We start from the raw sequence: 19,783 nt of genomic DNA, 5'->3' as shown, positions 1-19,783 counted from the left end.
TTGACCAACTTTGTGGAAGCAGAGCGCGACCTGACACGAGCTATAGAAGAAAATCAGGAAAAGATCTCTGATACGCTGTCTTTGAAGGGAGTGAAATGGCTCTTTAGTCCTCCAACTGGATCGCATCATGGCGGAGCATGGGAGTAGTTGAGTCGTTCTGTCAGAAAGATTCTTAATTTCACCCTGCAGACACAGCATTTGGACGAAGAAGGACTCCAAACTGCTCTTTGTGAAAGTGTAGTCCATCCTCAACAGTAGACCCATTACACTGGAATCCACTGATCCAAATGATTTGGAATCCTTAACACCAAACCACCTCCTCCTTCTCAAATCCAACCCGTGTTTACCCGTCTGTTCCAGAAAGGTAATCTCTTAACGATGGAGACAGGTCTAATATATCTCACCTGTTTTGGAAAAGATGGATTAAAGAATACTTGCCACAACTTCAACAGCGCCAGAAATGGGGAAGGATTAAATGCAACTTTATTCCTGGAGATGTGGTCCTCATAGTTAATTACTCTGCAACTCGTGGTTCCTGGATTATTGGCAGAGTCACAGGAGCTGTGCCAGAGAAAAAGGAGCTTGTATGTCAGGTCTGGATTAAGACCCCAACCAGCCGTGTGTGCAGACCCGTCACAAAGACATGCCGTCTTCAGGAGACCTTTGACCCATGATGATGACAATTTTGACACAGCGTGACATAACTTACGTTGATTTGACTTTAACACTAAGAGAGATACATCACAGACTGACTATATTTAGGCTATGTGCTGGTAACCTCTGGCCTATGACTGACTGACCATGTGTGGACAGAAGAAGAGAAGAAAAGAAAAAACGACTTCGGTGGACTTTTTGAGCATGCTATGTTGTCTAACTGGTTGTCTGTGATGTGATGTGTACGTCTTGAGTTATGATGTCCAATATGTAATTATTACAGTACTGATGCAGGCAACAGTACTGATTAGTTGCCGGAATGTGGTTGATAGGCATAGCTTTGGGTGTTGGTGTGAAGTGGGTGATGGGGGAAGTCGTCTGTTGCTGACCGCTCAAGCCAGGAGTGTTGTCATCACTGTTGTTTTGGATGGATTTTAACAATTTTTGATACCATATAAAGAAGTCTTAAATTGAAACTGAATTGCATTACATTGGCCTCTAGTATCACTGTATGGAATCTGGAATCTTCCCATCCACCTGTTAGTGACCCTCCATCTGAATTATTAATATTAATATTAACAAACTAGCAGGTGGAGAAGGCTAGCTGGCTCATATCTATGGGGGTGATTTCTGCTCATAACGCCCATTGTGTAGACTGATAACATCCGAAGTGCATAGGGATAAATCGCAACTGCTGAAACTTTTTGGAATAGGGTTTGCAGATTTTTTTTTTCGTTGAGTACTACAAAGAAAACAGATTTCACTACTTGGGTAACACAGTGATACAACTGTTAGCAATGTCACCTGAAAAACATTTTATGACATTACCTTGGCCAACCACATCAGTGTCACTGAAAATGGTGAATATGAGCTGATTTTTCCACAGGTTACTCATCAGAAACATTTTATATTTTATATCAGTATCTGGTCTTCTCTGTTATCTTTTTAAATAACAGTCCTTGTGACTGTCAGTCAAAAGGAAAGTGAAGTTTGAAGTCACTGAATTTATCCTTTCCTCTGTTGCAAACTCATTGTCAATTCTGCCATCTGCTGACATACAACAGCAACTGGAGAAAAACTCTTTGCTGCTTATACTGAATGGGCTACACTGTACTGAAGTCCCTCTATTTAACATAGACATGCACTGTGAAAAGCACTGTTTTTCATAACTAGATAAATAGCTTAGAACATAATTATAGCATACTTGTTAATGGTAATAAGCAGGTACATTAACAAATTCTACATTTTCAGGTCAAATTATCACTTGGGCAAAGATAGGCAACTATCCACGTTCCCCAAAGAACAATATCATAAAAATTAGCACTCATTAAAATATAGCATAGATAATGCAAAGCTTGAATGTGTAGTAGAAGCTCAACAAGGGGCTGCATTCTCCAATCTCCATTCTTGTCACATCTTAGAACTCGGACTTTTAAAATAACTCCAAGTCATGCCACTTTAAGAAATCCTTTCAGAGTGCATGTATTAGTAGTATCATGTATTACATGATATTACCAAAAACCTTCTTTTTCTACTGATTTTGAAATGAATGCCCAGATCGAAAACCCTTTGTGCCAATTTCTTTTTTTTCTTAACTTTTCTACATAAGTAAAAGCCACTTGTTCTGATTAATTAATCATTTCAGGAAATAGTAAAAAAAAAAGGAGAGAGAACCATAAATGTGGTCCAAAACCTAAGGTAACCATTTTGAATGTTTGTGATTCTTACCTAAGAAGTTAAGGCTATACAACATGTCTCTTTCACCCACTTACACAAGCAGTTTTTTCTTCTTTTTTTGTTTAAGTGCTTTCTGTTTAACAGTAGTGCCACTTGGGTTTAGTACCTTAACCAAGGATTTTTGGCATGAGTTGGCTAAGTGAACCACCAACCTTCCAAATTTGTAGATGATCTGCTGTATCAGGTCAAGAAAAATTCCCTTTTAACAGGAAGAAACCTCCAGGAGAACCAGGTCTTCTGCTGCAACCAGTTGGGAGTGAGGGAAGGAAGACAGGACAAAAGACGTGTTATGGAAGCGAGCCAGAGATTGTGATACAACATACAAGAGAAGGGCTGAAATGAAAGAATGAAAGACCTATAAAAAGGACACAGGCTTTTCAAATCCTAAATAAATTAATATAGAAAGCGCTTCTTTTATGTGTAAATGAAATTGAGTATGTGAAACAATAAACAGTAAACCACTAACACTAGTAGACTTTACCACTAACTAATAATAACTTTATCATTGTTCTAATATTGTTAAAATACTTTATAACATATAAACCGTTAATGACAATTAGAAAACCTAATTACGTATTAGTATGTCCACATACCGTCACCAAAGCCTGTACAAATGGCAACAGGTCAACAACGTCATGACGTCACCCAGCGTTACTTCAGCCAGCCAAAGCTCTGAAGTAGTTCGAGGCGCTGTAGTTCTGTCCTGACCGCCTGACAGAGAAGCTTTATTTTCTTTCGACAGTGAAAACACCAGCAGAGAACGGAAGCGAAGTAACGGGAAGAAGAACACAGACTGTGCGCTTCTGTTCAGAAACCCGGCAACCATGGGAGCTGCTCTGGGGACATTTTCTTTTGCAAGCTGGGTAAGGTCTAATGCTGCGACTCTGAAGTGAGGTTTTTACAAGCACCTTGATTTAAAGTGATGAGAAATGTATGGTGTCGTAACAACCTGAAGCTTAGACAGGTAGTAGGCTAGTGCTAAAGAACATGGACACTCAGTTAGCTGTTATATTAATTCCCGTTGTGTTCTGTGATCTCGCCCAGGTTTGTTAAAACAGTTATGGTTTCGGTAACGTTTCAGCTACGCTGGATTTAGATTTTATCTGCAGAAATCTGAGAATCCCCCTGCGTGAGGAGCAGTTCAAATATACGGCACAACAGATAGTTAATCCCAACGCACTTGGTCATCTGCTGGCATGTGATTAACTGGATTAGTTTGCGCTTTGTTACATTATAATAAGAACACAACAAGCGTCGTATTTAGAAATGTCAGTAGATGAAACGTAGAGAATGAAAACAGTATCTTTTTATATAAGGCAAGAGAGGAATAGCACTACATGGATACGCAATTAGGACTAGAGCAAATACCACAAATATACGGTTTATATGTTATAAAGTATTTTAACAATATTAGAACAATGATAAAGTTATTATTAGTTAGTGGTAAATAAAGCATTCAGTTTTTCACAGAGCTGTATTATCTGTCAATTTAACAACTTCATTTATACAAAAAGACAGACACAAGTAAAACTAGAAAAAACGGTATTAACAGTATGTTTTCTGTCTGGGTTTATTTATGGTTGAGATCATGATGAGGCATGGCCAACCATTTTCAGGCTGTAGGTTTTCTGGCAGACATTGTCAAGGCCAGTCTGCAGAAGAACTAAGCTGACCTTGTCTGGCTGGCATACTTGTTGACTATCTACCAAGTATCGTTATCACTTGACTCCACGTCTGGTATTAGTGTATATAAGAGTCCAGGCAGTGGTTTACTGTAAATTAATACATATGCTGTCTGACAATGTCAGGCTGTGATTGTTTGTTTTGTTTTTACTACACCAAAACTTTATCAGTTTAGTCCAGTTATATTTCTAAGTAAAGACACTAACATACATATACATATAAAGGTTAGCATGTACTACTTACATTATATTACTGCTTCCCACAATCATGTGTCATGTGGGCAGGCCTGTGGGCACATTCTAAGTCTAGCCAAACTAGACTTAGAAACTTTGGAGTAGCAATATACATTTTACATAACGCTAAACAAATATTCTCGTGGCATATTTTCAAAGCTTTAGAATCAATGTAGCTAAAGTATATATTAGAGGAGGAGTCGCTGTGACAAATTCCTGCCCACAGGCCTGCTGGGTCTGACCACAAACACCACATGCTGCCTTTCTTAAATAGCTGCCCCAGTTTTAACAGTCTTTCCTGGGGGTTTTACTGCAACTGATAGCTCATTAAATGAAAGTGAATACTGAAATTTTGATACATTTAGGTACACATATTACCATACTATAGTTTGATACAACATCACACATGATTCTGTAGCTCTAACTGTTAATGTATATTGAATGTATAATGAATATTCTCCAGGAAAACCTTAAAGACACTGCATGCCCATAGAGGGCATGCAGTGTCTTTAATTCAAGAGGTAGAATAGACCACTTGCATAAAGTTATTGGCGCACATGTTGGCAAAGTGCGTCTCCTCTGTCCTCACAACATTTAAAGCATGTTCCCACTGTGGTCCAAATGAATGTGCCTTTACGACAAGGTAACTGTGGTCCAGTAGTTTCCAGTGAGTAAACCACATTTGCTTCCTCCATTTTATCTTTCTCATACAAATTATGTATCTTAATACAAATAAAAAAACTGGTCTTGTCAAGGGGACCATTTGACAAAGCTTTTTGAACTTGCCATTCAAAAGTCTCTTTTCTTTATCACTTTCTGCTCACCATACATATTGTTACTGCTGCGTCACTTGCAGACATCCTGAACTACGAAAGTGGCCAAAGTCACATACTGTGCGTGAATTCCTCTGTGCGTTAATTGTGCATCAAAAAAGAAATTAAATAAATACATATATACATATAATATAATATATATTTGCAGCATCTATTCTGGCAGTCAGCATGCTGGTTGCCTGATCCCTACTGATATGCTATTGTGGTACAACTTGTCATATTTGTTCCATCCAGCATGAAAGTTGATTGAAGTAGCATTTTTTTTTCATTTCATTTCATTTGTGATTAAGAATTTTATGCTAACAAGTATTCTATTTGTGTATACCTTTTACCTTAATCTTAAAGTGTATATTTGTTTCTTACTCTTCTTATATTTATTGTTTGTCTTTTGCACTGAATGGAACTGGAGCCTCGTTGTCTCGTCTCTCTATATACTTTACTGTATATAGCACAGATGACAATAAAGTTTACTTTAACTTTGACCACAATAAATACAACATACAACAATATACCATTCAGAAATGTTTTTTTATTAGCCTCTGCTTAAATAAGGAGCTTTACAGGACTGCTTGAATTCCTTTTTGTCATATTTTAACTAGCCAGTACTCAAACATTTTTCATGTGTCTGTTCAACATTGCAGGTTCTGATTCAATGTCATGGTAGGAAGGGGTATTTAAAACTTCAGGCTTTTGTCTTTAATATTTTTTGAGACCTAACTTCAGATTCCAAAGTGTGGAAAAACATGCTGGAAGTGGGTCAATAGACATTTTTCAATAAATTTATATCTTGAAATAGATTTGATATATGAAGATGTCGGCCCACCCTTTGCAGCTATAACAGCTTCAGATATTGCCAGGCAGGCGGGCAGCATAGACACTCAAGTTTGTGAATGCGATAACTTAAGAAGGAAGTCCCCGAGGACTTTCAAATCAATACTATAGGTGCATCTACCAGGAGGCTGCGGGGTACCACTGGTGCTTGCCAATATTTTTAAAATTTGTGTTACTATCCATACATGTGTGGAGAGAGACAGAAACATGTTACCGTTTGCAAATATTTGATAATCATAAGAAGAAGAGCCCAGCCTGTTGTTCTTATAATATTATGTTCATATTAAATGAACAGTAACTGTAACATTAGTTAGTGACTAGGCAGGCCCAATGACTTTTATCTGTTTCTCATATAAACAGGTTTAAGTGGCTCATCTTTAAGTACCAGCTAGAAGTCTTAATATCCTTCTGTTCAGTACAGTCAGAGAAGCCAAGGTAGTGTTTGAACTATAGTACTTTTAATTAACATTCAAGCTCACTCATGTGCAAGCAAATTCATTTATGTATTGTTACACCCCGGCCTAGGCAACCGGGGTGCAACGTAGAAAAACAGAAATAAGGAAAATAAAACCACGAAGGCTCTCCACCAAAATCCCATAACGAAAGCATTGACAAACCCATTCACAACTATTTACAACAAACTATTTATTTACAACACGGGGGAGATCGCGACCATGACATACTGAAACACAAGGCTTAAATACATAGAAGGAGCAATCAGGGAATGGACCACAGGATTCCCTCCTGTGGTCCTGACGAGACAAGGAAACGTAAACTGAACACACTAAGATAACACAGACTTTCAAAGTAAAGCAGGAAATACATGACAGTCACGCAAAAAACAAAACACTGACAACACCGAAACGTAACAGTATGTATTAGTTACCAAACACCAGCTTTCCCCCGACAGCTCACTCCTCGTCTTGCCTAGCAAACTAAGAATATTGATTTACTCATTATCTTAGAAATCACACATTTAACTTACAGAAAAAATGAGACAATGAGGCCTCAGGTTCCATGTGTCAGTTAGTCCAGTTTACTGCAGAATACTTTACTCTGTCAGTTTGCAACAGCTGGAAACACTCAGTGCTTCTGCTTTATTTGCAGTTCCAGAAAAGAGATACATACAAGTTTTTCCATGACAGCAGCTGCCAATAAAAGCTTTCATCGTTAATTATATTCAGGCAGGGGAAAACAGGACATGGGAAGGACTGCTGCAAACTCATTAGGATTAACTAAGTAATTTTCACAATAAGAGTGAAGGAAATGTCCAGTAATAAGCAAACTTGTGACAACTTTTTAACCTGCAGAAAAAAAACTTAACGAGGGATAATTTGTTTAAAGTCTCAGAACCACACAAGCCAATCTGCTTCATATGTCCTCAAGCCTGATGGCAATAAAGTAGTCACTTTATGACACAACATATCAGATGGCACAGTGGTCAAAATACAGAGTGCTCTCAGTGCAAAGTAGTTTTTCTCTGAATGTCATTGTCTCTAATTGCCAGTGCTGTGCTGAGTCATTCAGTGTTACTCAATGAGACGTTACAGTAGACTGTGTACAGCATAACAGTACAAACATCAAGATCAGTCTATACTGGCAGTTGAATAGTTGAAAATCTAAAATAAATGATTGAAATATTTTTCTAAGTTACTAAAATGTGTTGTGTGTGCTTGTTGTCAGTACTGGAATTTAAAAAACAAAAATCCAAAGGTTTAGTAAAGTGCATCTTTATATTATGCGGTAAATGTTTGATTAAGAACATGTATATGTTGTGTTCTCACATTGATCGCTTACATCTTTCCTTACACATATCCCTGGATGTTCCACTTTTGCTTCAAGTGTGATTTTTTTATTGATCCTCCAGGTGCCGTGCCTGTGCAGCAGTGCTACGTGCCTGATGTGTAGCTGCTGTCCGAGCATCAGAAACTCCACGGTGACCAGGATCATCTATGCCTTTATAATGCTGATAGGCACCATCGTTGCCTGCATCATGCTGTCACCGGGTGTGGATCGGCAGCTCAAAAGGGTAGGAGTTGACCATAAAAATACCATAAGATATAAACTTTATTGTGAATGTAAATGTCTATTATTTAAAGTTAAAATGAAATTATAATGGTTGAAACTGGTGCATAACTGATGCAAAAAATGAGCATTCATGCAAAGCCACCATGAGATTTATAACACGTGCATCAGCACAATTTGTTTCTCGTTTAAAACAATCGTTGACAATTGTTTAAAAATGGAGAAATAAAAAGTGATGCTGACATAACAATGTTGTTTCCTCTGAGACATTAACTGTGATTCAAGTAAAGTTTGTAATCAAAGTTCATATGAAAAAAGAAAAAGAAGAAAACAAGTGGAAGTCAAGGAGCAGATGACATGTCAGCCCCAGATAACACAGTCCAATCCAGATTCATAGCTCCCAAGAAATAGTACCAAGAAATTAGAATATGTGATAAGTGATGACATCCAGCAATAACAGAAGCTATTGTAATGAAAGGTAAAATCATTTAAGATAAGGAAAACTTGAATATGTATAAACCGAAGCAATTAAATTAAATATCAATCTGTCACTCCTTTCCGTGTCCGGGTGAGGTTTCCCGTGTTGGGTCAAATTAAGCCGCAGGCTCCACACAGTATTTACTTTCTTTAATTGCATTTTTTATTTCTATTTAATTCTGAGCATTTTTTTAGCTTATGGTGTTTTGGAAAATAAATAGTCAATAATAATAATAACTATAATAATAATAATAATAATAGTACTTTACACCTTATTTACTGCTAGTAAAAAGTTAGGATTAAAGTGGAGATGATGATAATTTTGATGAAAGCCAAACCGCATGTCAGCACAAGTCCAGGCCTCAAACCATCTCCATCAAGAGTGCTGTGCGTAAACAGATGTCTACAAACCTCAGTGTACTAAAGCAATTTCATAAAGATGAAAGAGCCAAATTTTCTCCTTATCAATGTCAGAGACAGATAAAATCTTGTAGAAAACCTATTACATTATTGCTGCTAAAGACCTGAGACTGGACTAGAGACTTTTCTTTATTTACTTCTGACTGTAAAAGAAGCTCGATCATCACAACCCTAACACCATAGCCCTAACTCGGAGTAGACATCAGCAGGTTTTTCTCCAAGTCACAAAGCTTTGACATCATAACAATCTGATTGTTCACATGCAATCTTGACTTATGCTGAACTAGTAACAACAATATCATGAGGATATATCAAATATATATCAAAACACAAAATTCCCTGCTGCGTATATATTGTCTCTCTGTTCTTTGTCATGTTGTTGTCATTTGTTCCCTTCAAGCTATGTTTCTTTCCTAGTGCTTAGTTTGTTCCTGGTTTCTACCTAGTCTCAATTTTTGAACTTTGTTCCCTGAATAACGGCAATAAAGCTTCCTGTTGAGTTTAGCTCTGGTTGCGAGAACAAATAAAATTTGAATCATTGGTGAAAAAAAAACAGTAACATCCTTCCTACAGGAGCTAAGTACAGCAACTGGTGATATTTATTTAGATGGCTTCTCTCTAATTGATCTCTTTGAACTAACTTTAATAATTACTTTCACCGTGCCATCAGCATGTCATTTCAGTGAGGAGAGATCATTAGAAGGAAAGTGGAAATGATATAAAGCTCAGATTAGAAAAAGGTTCTTGTTGTTTTCATTAGTTATACTTCTTAACAAATCAGAATCTGCAAAACGTACTTTAGAAATTTTGAAATCATAATCAGCTAAGAAAAGTTCAGGTGGTGTACCCGTACTTCTTATGGGCTGTGGACTCTTTGTACCTGTCCTGCTAAATCAGTGCAGGATTCAGTATTGTTGACTATAAGATTATACGAGACAGCATGGACCACACTGTTGGATTTGAAGGAAATACACTGAACTGCTTTGAACCATGTATATCTAATAGATTACAGTTTGTTCAAGTAAACAGGGTGCCTTCTTCACATAACAAAGTTAGTAATGGAGTTCCACAGGGTTCTGTGCTAGGACCAATACTTTTTTATACGTGCTTGAGGCAGTATTATTAGAAAACATGACATACATTTGACCTGTAATTTTCTTCTACTAAATTCTGATAAAATTCAGGTTATTGTATTTAGTATTAAAAATCTTAGAAAACATTGTGTCTAACTAGACACGTATTTCAAAGGTGGCTCTTCTTTACACTCTCTTAAAAGCCTCATATGCATATAAAAATCTCGTCTGGATGTACAGAAAACAAGGGTCTTTCTCTGATTTTCTGTAGATCCCAGGCTTTTGTGAGGATGGGGCAGGTTCGTCTGTCCGTGGTCTACAGGCGGATGTCAAGTGTGAGATGTTTGTGGGCTACCAAGCAGTTTACCGTATATGCTTTGGAATGAGTATGTGGTTCTTGGGGTTCTCCGTTCTCATGATAAACATAAAGAACAGCAGAGATCCACGTGCTGCTATCCACAATGGGTAAGTACTGCAGTAAAGCTAGCAAGATGTAAATATTTTTACCAGCACAGTCCTACCAATCCTAAGGTTCAGTTTTAGACTTTTTTAAACCATAGCAGGTACATGAACAAAGCAGCCATAGATCATTTGCATTTAAATATAGCATTTCCAGGCCTTCACTGTGTTTGCACTCTAGTCCACCTTGGCTCTTTAACACTGTGAGGTTGTAAAATGTAAATTATACAAGATGTGTTTTAGCAGAAGACCTTTGTTTTTTAGTTTACAAAGTTTTAAAAATGCAACAATAAATATTTATCATAGCTGTCCAATGTCATTCTAGCACATATATAATGTCCATTATCGTATTTGGCTGTAAAGGTCTTATTTGGTTTTATTTTGGTCTCACCAGCAGTGTGTCTTTCAAGTTTAAGTGTAAGGTCAGCATAACATAAAAAAAGTAATAGTAATCAATTCTAATAAAGTCACTAAATAAGTATTAAATAAATACATGTGTGATGCACATTCATATCAAAATCAAAGTGTGTTTGGACCTTTCAGGGTAACTGATTGGACTCTGGATATACATTTCCACATTTTGTCACATTACAGCCACAAACATGAATCAATTTTATTGGAATTCCACATGAAAGACCAACACAAAGTGGTGTACACGTGAGAAGTGGAACGAAAATCATACATGATTCCAAACATTTTTTACAAATAAATAACTGAAAAGTGGGGTGTGCGTAATTATTCAGCCCCTGAGTCGATACTTTGTAGAACCAGCTTTTGCTGCAGTTACAGCTGCCAGTCTTTTAGGGTCTGTCTCTACCAGCTTTGCACATCTACAGACTGAAATCTTTGCCCATTCTTCTTTGCAAAACAGCTCCAGCTCAGTCAGATTAGATGGACAGCGTTTGTGAACAGCAGTTTTCAGATCTTGCCACAGATTCTCAATTGGATTCAGATCTGGACTTTGACTGGACCGTTCTAACACATGGATATGTTTTGTTTTAAACCACTCCATTGTTGCCCTGGCTTTATGTTTAGGGTTGTTGATGCTGGAAGGGGAACCTCCGCCCCAGTCTCAAGTCTTTTGCAGACTCCAAGAGGTTTTCTTCCAAGGTTGCCCTGTATTTGGCTCCATCCATCTTCCCATCAACTCTGACCAGCTTCCCTGTCCCTGCTGAAGAGAAGCCCCCCCAGAGCATGATGCTGCCACCACCATATCTGACAGTGGGGATGGTGTGTTCAGAGTGATGTGCAGTTCCATTTTGGTCTCATCTGACCAGAGCACCTTCTTCACATGTTTGCTGTGTCCCCCACATGGCTTGTGGCAAACTGCAAACGGGACTTCTTATGTTTTTCTGTTAACAATGGCTTTCTTCTTGCCACTCTTGCATAAAGGCCAACTTTGTGCAGTGCACGACTAATAGTTGTCCTGTGGACAGATTCCCCCACCTGAGCTGTAGATCTCTGCAGCTCGTCCAGAGTCACCATGGACCTCTTGGCTGCATTTCTGATCAGCGCTCTCCTTGTTGGGCCTGTGAGTTTAGGTGGACGGCCTTGTCTTGGTAGGTTTACAGTTGTGCCATACTCCTTCCATTTCTGAATGATGGCTTGAACAGAGCTCCGTGGGATGTTCAAGGCTTGGGAAATCTTTTTGTAGCCTAAGCCTGCTTTAAATTTCTCAGTAACTTCATCCCTGACCTGTCTGGTGTGTTCTTTGGACTTCATGGTGTTGTTGCTCTTAGACAACCTCTGAGGCTGTCACAGAGCAGCTGTATTTGTACTGACATTAGATTACACACAGGTGCACTCTATTTAGTCATTAGCACTCATCAGGCAACCTCTATGGGCAACTGACTGCACTCAGACCAAAGGGGGCTGAATAATTACGCACACCCCACTTTGCAGTTATGTGTAAAAAATGTTTGGAAGCATGTCTGATTTTCGTTCCACTTCTCACATGTGCACCACTTTGTGTTGGAATTCCAATAAAATTGATTCATGTTTGTGGCTGTAATGTGACAAAATGTGGAAAAATTCAGGGGGCTGAATACTTTTGCAAGCCACTGTGAAAGCAGATGAGATATTTGATTGAGACAGTTTTCCTGAGACTTATGACAGTAACAATTTGTTTCAGATTTTGGTTCTTTAAGTTTGCTGCCTTGGTGGCAATTACAGTTGGTGCCTTTTACATCCCTGAAGGGCCTTTCACCTACAGTAAGAATTTGTATTTAAAATCCTTGATAACTCAGATCTCTTTTACACACAGATTTGTTAGTTTGTATGAAAGACGAGTAGTTCAATTACTTGTGTATTTGTGTTGTCGCAGTATGGTTTGTCATAGGCTCTGGTGGAGCCTTCTTTTTCATTCTGATTCAACTGGTGCTGCTGGTGGACTTTGCCCACTCCTGGAATGAGTCCTGGGTTGACAAGATGGAGAATGGCAACTCCAGAGGCTGGTATGCAGGTCAGTGACTCTGGCCCAGTTACATGCTGTATTCATCTTCTAAATACTGTTACATAAGCGAGCACTTACTCTGAATTTTTTTTAAAAAAGCGTACATGTAGCACACACAGATTTCACAAATCTACTTTCAAATCAGTTTTTTGGTTTCAGCTTTGAACTGTTTCTACCTTGTATTTTTAGCTCTACTGGCTGTCACGATCCTGAACTACATCCTGTCATTAACAGCTGTTGTGCTGTTCTTTGTCTTCTACACGAAACCCAATGAATGCTTCATCAACAAATTCTTCATCAGCTTCAACATGTTGCTCTGCATCGTTGCCTCTGTTGTCTCAGTCCTGCCAAAAGTCCAGGTGTGAATACACGGCATGTCTGCGGTGCACAGATAAACAGAAAACAAAAACAAGACACACTATTCTAAGCACTGAAGATTCTGCTTTGTGTTTGCAAATGTTTGTGCTACTAGCATCATGTCATGATGAGCATCTATAGTAGCATCTACATGGAATTGATGCTAAGGCCCCTTTGCTGAGTTTGACAGTGTAAAACGGAAAGACAGAATAAACCTGAAAATGGTTGGATATCTCTCTCATAATTCTGTTATTTCAAAACATTATGACTGTGTTTTGTAGCAGCTTGGTTTAGTTTTGCTATAGGAGATAATATTGAAAAGTAAACATAGCTCTATTGATAACATTTCTACCAGCTATTTTTGTGCAAAACTAACTGAACTGTGTTAATGCAATAATAAAATAATATCAGATGGGAATAAAAACATTATTTAAGTCTAAATTTTAATTCTAATAAATGTACTCAGGTTGAATTAATCAATTAGAACAAGAAAAACTCGAAAAAGAAGGAAAATGAAAAAATAGCTGTATTTTCTTTGCCTCAAAACAGAAACATGAGTACAGTCAGGGGTTAAGGTGAGATTCAGCGGGCAGGGAACCCTAAAATCAGTTTTACAGATGGTGACAAAAAGCACAATTCACTCAATGTACTGTGATCAGCTGACCTGCTGCTCAAAAAAAAGAAAACACAACCCACTTAAACTGCCCACTATGGCACACGACTGCGCCTCTTTGTTCTCTTTTATGCGATATCCCCTGGTGATCAATGCACGAACATGATTACCTTTCCTTTTTTACTGTTTAGGCTTAAAATTGATGTGTGAAGGCCAGTGATGTGAAATGATAGCTTCCTTCAAATGCGTTAAACCAAAAGTAACAAGCCTGTTTTGAAAATGTAAGAAGTAGAAAGTACAGACAGTAAAAAGTTATCAGGAAAAAAACCTTTCATGTTAGAGTTTAGCAGAACAGGTTTGCCCAAGCTACCCACAAACATTCCCACTGTTGCTGGCCTTTTTTAACCATCTAGATATTTTCTAAATAATAAACAAAGGTTAATTTTTGTGTTTGGAGTGCTTAAACAGTAAACACAGGATTATGACTTCTTTTTATATAATACATATGTACAGTTTCAGTTCAAACCTGTGGGAAGTAAATACTTGGCACTGATAAACCTTATCTGTGTATTTGCAGGAGTCTCAACCTCATTCAGGTCTACTACAGTCTTCTTTCATCACCTTGTACACTATGTTTCTAACCTGGTCTGCCATGACCAATGAGCCTGGTGAGACTGTTTATATTGTCTGGGAATTTCAATAGACTCAAACAATCCTTTATCTGTATATATTTATGTTCTTCTCCATTCATTTTAAATAAAAGATCTTTTTGTCTCATAACCTTAAGATTTATTGCTTTTTAGAAAAGCTTTGGGTTATTTTGTTCAAATTGTTTTTTAAAGTATTTTTTAATTAATATTGTTATTGTTTGTTTTGCTGATCTCAGACCGGGAATGCAACCCCAGCCTGTTGAGTATCTTCCAGCAGATTGCAGCCCCGACCCCGGGCCCTACAGAGACCGAGAACCAGACAGCCACCATGGCAATGATTACCACAATCACTGGGACAGAAAAACCTGCCTTTACATCTCCATACCTGCAGTGGTGGGATGCTCAGAGCGTTGTGGGCCTCATTATATTTATCTTGTGCATCCTGTATTCCAGGTAACATTGTAAATGTTGTGTAAAGCGCTTTGAGTGCTTTGTTAGAGTAGAAAAGCGCTATATAAGAACCCGTCTGTTTGACCTCTTTTTACTGTAGACTGCAGTGTTAATGAGCATTAAAAAAAACATGCTTACAGACTGATGCAAAAAATGATTTTGATCTCTGTAGCCAGTTTCCTCCATCATAAGCCAAAGACTTTTCTAGTCTTTGGCTTAAAAATTTCAACACTGTGCTGTTATTGGTGTAGAGTACTGCTGTAATTACTACCGGTAGTTATGGTTCCTCACCTGGTGAAGGGTTAACCATTTCTAAGCCTTCCTTGTTAATGTGAACTGTGTTTGTGTCCGTTGTTTTTTCATACTGTGATCCTAATACTTGCTTTTCTTTCTTTTTGGTCAGTTCATTCATCTCTGTTTTGATTCCAGCATTCGTTCATCTAGCAACAGCCAGGTTAACAAGCTAACTATGGCATCCAAAGATTCAGTCATCCTCGCTGAGGGGGGCAGCACAGAACTGTCAGAGGAGTCGACAGGGCCCAGACGGGTGGAGGACAATGAGCGGGACATGGTCCAGTACAGCTACTCCTTTTTTCATTTCATGCTTTTCTTGGCCTCACTTTACATCATGATGACCCTCACTAACTGGTACAGGTCAGTGGCTCCCTTCTCTTTTAGCACAACACCTAAAGTGTAGTTTGAAGTGTTTGGGTGGTCAATAATCCTACAATATGTGAATGGTAGTTTATTTCATTTCCTTTTTATACAGTGTGTGAAAAAGTGTTTTCCCCCTTCCTGATTTGCTATTTTTTGGTATGTTTGTCAGACTTAAATGTTTCAGAGCATCAGACAAATTAAAATGATGGCCCTGTGTGAAAAAGTAATTGCCCCCTAAACCTGATAACTGGTTGGGACCATTAGCAGCAACAACTGCAATCAAGTGTTTGCAATAACTGGAAATGAGTCTTTTACAGCGCTGGGGAAGAATTTTGGCCTGCACATCTTTGCTGAACTGTTGTAACTCAGCCACATTGGAGGGTTTTGGAAGGAAGCTGGTTTGGAAACATATTTGGTGATGCTTCATCCTCTGCATTGCGTTTGTGTGCTAGCAGTGTCCAAGCATTCTTCTTCTTTTCAATTTTTTTTTCAAGAGCTCACAAAAGCATTCTGGGGGTCTTTTGTGAGCTCTTGGATGAGTTGTCGCTGCATCCTTGGGGTAATTTTAAACAGACAGCCACTCCTGGGAAGCTTCACTGTGGTTCACTGGAGTCCCACAGGCTTCATAACCTTTTCCACACTGAAATATCTCAATTACTTTGATTCTCAGTTCTCCTGAATTTCCTTGGATCTTTATTTTAAAACCTTTATTGAAAAAACTGCATATTATTGTCAAATATTTACATTTGTTTGATGATGTGAAACATTTAAGTGTGACAAACACTGTTTCATGCAATTGTATCCATTCAGATGCATGAACCAGACTGACAGAAACTAAACAACAGAAGGGATAAATGCTATATGAAGCAATGCATTCAAAATAGGTTATAAACCAAAACACATCCAATTATTTTTGTGTCAGAGGGAGACATGTGATATGACACAAATGTTATGGTTGACCATGAGAGTCACAGTCTGGCACTAACATAACCCAGAAAATGGTTTAAATATCCAGAATTGCCCTTTATTGGTGTCTGCGGCTGGTATTATTCGGTCAAGTAGTACCAAGAAGAATGAGGACAACAATGGTCTACTGAATTTGCATATCAGTTTCATCTTTTGTTTTGAACTCTTTTTTTGATTATGATCTAGTTTTCTGTGCAGCTGTCAGTCCATTGTGCTTTTATTTATATTAGGAAATTCATAACTCATTGTTAAAACTGTAAATGGTCCCACAATGTTTCATTAGGGGTTTAATGGCACCATATAGGCCAAGCAAAGGCATCTCCTACTGTATAATTGATATGCTGACCTTATTTTTCTGAGGTGCAGAGATTTTGTGATTTCTGCTTGAACAAGTTAAGGAATTTCCTTCTTAAAGTAGCTTTCTCAGTTTTTTATAAATATACTTATTGCATTTTTTTGTTCTGACAGCCCTAATACAGACTACACCATAACAAGCAAGTGGCCAGCAGTATGGGTGAAAATCACCTCCAGCTGGGTTTGTTTGGCTTTGTACACATGGACACTGGTGGCCCCCATGGTCTTCACCAACCGAGATTTCAGCTGATCAGCCAGTCTCCACAGCGTGCTCTTATTTTTTGTCTGTTTTTACATTAAATTTGTCAATAATGCTACTGTCAAGATGGACTCAGGTTTTACACTTTTAGATGGCGTCTGAGTGAGTTGATTGTGTATGCTTCCAAAGTGCCCTAACAGTTGCTTCAGATAAAGATTTTTTCTGTAGTGATTTCACACCAGTCACATCACTAACAATAGCAATATATTGTTGTATTTTTGTACTTGGGCAATTTTCTGGTTAGAGCAAACCTTTTGGATTTAAGTCAGCTAGATTTTTCTTTATCTTCTTCTTCCTTTTTTTTTGCTGTAACACCAATTTATGGTGAATGCTTAGTTGAAAAAAAAAATCTCAACATCATGGAGTTACACCTACGACTTACTGTGGAGCTGGGGTGAACTGCATTCACTACGAAGAGGATGTAGTTGGCTGTTCAACCTTCATATGCCTTATATGTCTGAAAAATGTTAGAATATCAGATAACTAGGGAGTATGTACATGAATGTCGCAGACATAACTGCAATATGACCAAAATCAGCTCAAGTTTCTGCCAAATGTAAACGGACCTGCAGGTCCTGAAGATGTCAGGTGGTTTAAAAATATCCTTAGAACAAAGAGATACAGGCACACCTCTGAATAGCCTAGAATATCTTTAGTATTTATTTTGATTATTGTTGTAAGAATGTGTTTCTGTAATTTTAAAAAGATTTAAATTTTTAAGAAAAGGACTCCATAACTGAATAATTACAGATGTTTGAGAATAAAAAATCTGAGCATTTGCTTTGTGTTCCAGATTTACCCAGTGTGGTTAATAAGTTATGAATTCTCTATAATGCATCTGCAGTTTGTGATTATACTGACCTACTATATAATCATTTGCTTTGCTTTGACTCAGAGATTCAGTGTGCTCATCTATGTCACAGACAGGAAAAAAAGCATTCTGAAAGTCATCAAGTCATAATTGGTTCCACACTTTTTTGTGTTTAAATGTTAATATTTTCCAAGGACCACTGTTTTTTTATTTTTTTGGCAAAGCTGTGTACTTTGAACCTTTGTTATAACTCTCAGCAATGTGCTGTAAATGAATAAAGGCACATCTGGAGCTTTCTGTGTGCTTTTGCTTCACATTTGATTGTTACGAGTGTCTCATCTTATATTGGTGAGACCCATGAATATAAGCAGCACCAATACAGGAAGCTCAATTATTAAGTGTTAACTTATTGCTTTGCAGTGTACCAGAGAGCAGTAATTCCTTCAAATCAGTTTGATACACCAGTGCAATACAAGTAAAATACTAATCTTTCTGAGAAATAAACATTTAAAACCTGGTACAAATAAGTACAGATAACTGTTTTAATCTCTATGGACACTTTTCATAACAACTATGGCTTAATCTTTTTTTAACCATTTGGATGATACGTTAAATTGACGGGGCGTGTGCACAAGCATTCTTCTGTAAAGTAAATTTACCTACAGGTGTAAGTAAAGTAACCTTAACCTTAAATCAGTGGCAGATTGGCACTGGTTTAACAGAGCAAGGCCACTGCCTCTTCTTTCACCACTCTGAGATCAGCTACAGTTGTGCAGAAAGACATCCAGCAAATAAACAAGCTTCAGAGATTTATCATTGTGACAGATGAGTTTCCTCATACCTTGGTGATATGGAGAAGATGGCATGTGAAGAGGTTGTAAATAACTCCTTTTATTAGCAATGATGGACACGATGATGGAGAGGGGACACCAGCTCTGACCATCTGTCTAATAAAACAGGCAAATCCAGGCTCAAGCAGCACTTTCAGAGTAGCATCTATATAAAATTAATAATAATTTAACATTTCTGCATCCAGCAAGAAGATATTTTTTTTCATCTATAGTAACTAAAGTATAGTTACGTTCTTGTGACGTCTAGGACACAGGAGTATTAGGTTATTGTGTACATGTTGGTAAGCTGTCTTGTGGCAACTGATGAACTGAAACAAATGAGTGTACTGTGTGTGCGACAGCGCGACAAACATTACCTGTCCTTTTATTAACTGCACAGGGTGTCATGGGTCTGTAGCTCTGTCCACCGTTTTAGGGAACATATTTCGTTTTAAAGTAAGTTACAGGGCATTTCCCTGCTTTACCTTACCTGATCACGGTAATCACCTGATTACCTGATTACCTGATCTTTTTTTTTTAATGTTGGGTTGCTTTATCACATATATCACCAAATGGCAGAGTTTGGTCCAGATCCAGACGAAGTGCTCGTTCTGTCCAGACCAATAATCAGTGACAGAAAAAATTTGCCCGTAATGCATAAACCCAGAGCACTGTTTTATCAGTACACCATAAAACTATGGTCGCAGGTAAACCAGTCCCTACAGTAATCGCCTACTGTTTACGTAGTTAGGTAAGCCAATCAAACCATAGCTTACTGCAGACACAAAATAGAGAGGAACAGACAACTGAAGGTGAAAAAAGTTGATTCAGAAAATAGAAATTTTAAAATTGAAAAAGAATATTTTTATTATTTGCAAGTAAGGCCTGAAGTTCACTCTGTTACTCATGTGTCCTAATTTGAACAAAAACTTAAATATTACTATAATGAAAGGGAAATA

At 37.9% G+C, this 19,783-nt stretch overlaps 1 protein-coding gene across 1 annotated transcript; it reads left to right on the top strand.

Moving 5' to 3' along the window:
* The first annotated feature begins 3,055 nt into the window (after positions 1-3,055).
* Positions 3,056-18,279, top strand: serinc3 (serine incorporator 3). Its single transcript, XM_005726747.2, has 10 exons — positions 3,056-3,254; positions 7,839-8,000; positions 10,238-10,431; positions 12,557-12,636; positions 12,749-12,886; positions 13,067-13,236; positions 14,425-14,515; positions 14,734-14,950; positions 15,377-15,601; positions 17,039-18,279. The coding sequence occupies exons 1-10, from the start codon at positions 3,216-3,218 to the stop codon at positions 17,172-17,174; spliced, it is 1,452 nt and encodes a 483-aa protein (XP_005726804.1). The 5' UTR covers positions 3,056-3,215; the 3' UTR covers positions 17,175-18,279.
* The last annotated feature ends 1,504 nt before the right edge of the window (positions 18,280-19,783 follow it).

This window comes from Pundamilia nyererei, unplaced genomic scaffold (genome assembly GCF_000239375.1).
Source record: "Pundamilia nyererei isolate P.nyererei 1_Seehausen unplaced genomic scaffold, PunNye1.0 scaffold00021, whole genome shotgun sequence".
Taxonomy (NCBI): Eukaryota; Metazoa; Chordata; class Actinopteri; order Cichliformes; family Cichlidae; genus Pundamilia; species Pundamilia nyererei.
The sequence above is the reverse complement of the archived record's forward strand: the minus strand, read 5'-3'. Positions and strand labels throughout refer to the sequence as shown.

Coding starts and splice junctions, on each gene's coding strand:
- serinc3 (XM_005726747.2), top strand. CDS start 3,216: ATGGGAGCTGCTCTGGGGACATTTTCTTTTGCAAGCTGG. Junction 3,255..7,838: donor CATTTTCTTTTGCAAGCTGG/GTAAGGTCTAAT, acceptor TTGATCCTCCAG/GTGCCGTGCCTGTGCAGCAG. Junction 8,001..10,237: donor TGGATCGGCAGCTCAAAAGG/GTAGGAGTTGAC, acceptor GATTTTCTGTAG/ATCCCAGGCTTTTGTGAGGA.